Source organism: Elephantulus edwardii, unplaced genomic scaffold, assembly GCF_000299155.1.
Source record: "Elephantulus edwardii isolate Elephantulus edwardi_28Jun2011 unplaced genomic scaffold, EleEdw1.0 scaffold00357, whole genome shotgun sequence".
NCBI classification, from domain to species: domain Eukaryota; kingdom Metazoa; phylum Chordata; class Mammalia; order Macroscelidea; family Macroscelididae; genus Elephantulus; species Elephantulus edwardii.
In genome coordinates, this window is record NW_006400107.1 from 1,969,558 (window position 1) to 1,972,624 (window position 3,067).

The following is a 3,067-nucleotide window of genomic DNA, read 5'->3' on the forward strand; positions in this document are numbered from 1 at the left end:
CTCAATCTCTTCGCCATCCATCCTGATGCTGCCAATTGGTCCAGTGGTGAGAATCTTTGTCTTCTTGACATTGAGCCTCAGGCCATACTGTACTTCCTAGAATAGTGTAAGTTAAGAGTTCCAGATTGCTAACTTACATCCTGTGTCACACAGTACAGAAAAAACCCAAGTCCTGGTGCCGCCCACCCCACCCACCCCCGACCATAATTACCGACTACTGTTAGACTAGCAGAGGACAGTGACGGAAGTGGTATGCATTCAAGGAGCTCTACTGTACCTGCACATGCTCTCCTGAAGCCAGAGAAGCAGAGACCAGAAATCTTCATGCTGGTGCTTCTGCTGAGAATCCCTTCTGTTACCATTTGGTGGGGGTCAGAGCTGTGGAAGTGAAGGTTCTATTTCCTGAGGGAGCTCAGGAGTTTGGCAAGGATCAGAGCAAAGATGCCTTGAGTAATGAGAAGAATGGAACCAGTGGAGAGCAGGGAGCTCCCAGCACAGGCACCTAGGTCCAGAGCTGAGTGGGGCACTGGCACAAGCCAAGTACCCAGCAGCTGCTTTCTGGTGTCCCAGAGGGATCCTCTGCATCCTGAGGACTCAACTTCAAATGCAAAACAATACCTTGGGGCTGGAGACCTTGGATGTGGCTCTTGCAAACCCACAGTGGAGCTAGGCAGACTCCACTGGCTGCAGCAAGGATGTTGAACTTGGAGCAAAGCTCACCCCACCCTTCCATGACTCGAGATTCTCTCACAGACAACCTGTACAAGGCCGGCTCCAACTCAGACTCACCATTCTCTGAGTCCTCCCGACTTCCTGGATAGCGGCGCCCAGGGGCTGTGCGGTGTCCTGTCCACCCCTGCCTGGGGAGGTTAACAGCCCTGGATAGCCCAATCTCGGGACACAGGGTCACCAGAGCAGTGTGCAAACTGCCAACTTTGCCAACAGGTAACAATGGCAACCCCAGGCGTCCGACATCCGCTCCAAGCACCACTGCCCATGCGCACAGCCAGGCGGATGTCACTCACATTCAGAGTCTCCGATCAGTTCACGCGAACCCCACGGCTCACCGTCTCTTCTTCAACACCCATGTCTGCAGAGACAATGTCAGTTCCACACCGGGTTCTACACATGATGCTTACAACACATTTATCGTATTTGGTCTTTAGGTAAGTAATAAATGTTTTTAAATTGCCTAAATACACCATTCTGAGCTGTTTCATTCCGTTAGAAAACAGGGAGAAGGGTCTTCTCTTTAAAAAAAATTAAATACCAAAATAACTACCTTTAAATAAATAATGTTATGATGATGACATTAAAAACAAAACAAAACAAAAACAACATGTCCGACCCCCCAGCATGGTTGGCTCCAGGTGGGCTGAGGCCACTTGAGCAGTCACTGTTCCTCACCTGGCCACCCTCCTGCGCCCACAGGTGAGGGGTTAGCTTGATACTGGCTGCAGTTCTCAAAGGTCCAGGGATTCCTACTGTGAATCAGAAACACCTTAGCGTTCCAGACATGGACCGCAGCTCTTGCCTCCCAGGCCTGGCGACTGTGACCCTGGCCATTGTCCCGAAATCTAGAAGAGCACTCAGGTTGGGTCCAGAGCTGGGGGTGAGACAAAATTTAGACAGTATCAGGAGAAAGCTGAGATCTATGAGGCAGGAAAGAGTGTGTGGAAAGGGATGAAACAAACCCTTTGGTCACAGTTTTGTCATTTTTAACATAATGTGAAACTTGTCAAACCAGTTCTACTCATAGCAGAGAAGCAGCAACAGAAAGTAATAAGGAAAAAAAAAAATCTCAAGTGCAGCTCTAGTGAGTTTAACAGTTCTTAACCTGTGGCCATTGAACACTGACCTGAGGTCCTGTCACATGCAGCCTAGCCTCGGTCACCTCACAGAAGATGGGTCATTCATCAGGCAGCTGCCTGCCTACAACTTCCTCAGAGGTGATCTCAGCTCTGCCAGGACAGACAAGAGGAGTCATTCCACAGGCTGAGAACTAACAAGAACAACAGGACAATCAACACTCTTGGCAACAGAAGTCAGAAAATCAAAAGACAAATTGTATTGGATAAATCTGCTGTCAGGAGCCTCTCCAGAATGCTAAAGAGCAATGATGTCAGAGACCAAGATTCGTCTGATCTGTGATCTTCACAAATACTTGCTTTGAATCAGAGAGCTGAACAATGACTTAGGATGATTGAGGAAGAATCAATGCCTTTGAATTGTGGTGCTGGAGAAGAATATTGAACATGCCAAGATATATTGGACTGCCAAGAAAGCAAACTGGGATTTCTGGCCCCAGTCACCTGCCTACCTGGAATTGTCTGCAGTGAGCATCAGAGCAGAGCCAGGCGGGTCAGGATGATCATGGACATGCAGCTCGCCATCCTTACCTATATGCTGGGCGTGTGGCTCTTCCTACCTGTCATTCTTTACTACTACGTGACAGTCAACAATCCCAAGAGGCAAGAATGAGAGTGGTACTTTTCTCCACCCCAGGATTCCAGGCCATAGTCTGAGGCAAGATGGAGGGTGTGAGGGGCCTTCACACTTCACTTCATTGACCCTTTCTGTCCATCACAACGTACAAAGCAACTACACCTGGATTTTTTCAAACAACTTTTATTTCCTCAAAGTCTTCGTTAACCCTATGGAACAAGAAACTGCCACATAGGGCCCAGTATAGGGGTTGATTTCTTTTCTACTCCCCCAATATAAAAATAAAGATTTTTTTTTTTGTGGTAAAAAAAGAACGCAAACAGATCTAGAGAAAGTGAAACCAAGGATTTTCAAGCTTTGTCTCACATACTTTGGGTATGTTGCCAGAAGGGACCAGTCCTTAGAGGAGAATATCATGCTTGGAAGGGTGGAGAGACAGCGCAGAAGAAGACCTTGGATAAAATGGATTGACACAGTAATTGGGGTAATGAGGGTAGGTGTGTTGGAGATAGTGAGACGGCTCAGGGTAGGATGGACTTCAGAATTATGATGCATAGAGTCGCTATGAGTCACTGGTGACTCAATAGCATATAACAACAACAAATATATATATACATATATG

General features: G+C 47.4%; 1 protein-coding gene across 1 annotated transcript; it reads left to right on the top strand.

The window, feature by feature from the left end:
* Positions 1-2,367: 2,367 nt before the first annotated feature.
* LOC102861451 (dolichyl-diphosphooligosaccharide--protein glycosyltransferase subunit 4-like) lies at positions 2,368-2,481 on the top strand. The gene has a single exon (XM_006902015.1). It carries the CDS (start codon positions 2,368-2,370, stop codon positions 2,479-2,481), a length of 114 nt encoding a protein of 37 aa, XP_006902077.1.
* The last annotated feature ends 586 nt before the right edge of the window (positions 2,482-3,067 follow it).

Coding starts and splice junctions, on each gene's coding strand:
- LOC102861451 (XM_006902015.1), top strand. CDS start 2,368: ATGATCATGGACATGCAGCTCGCCATCCTTACCTATATGCTGGGCGTG.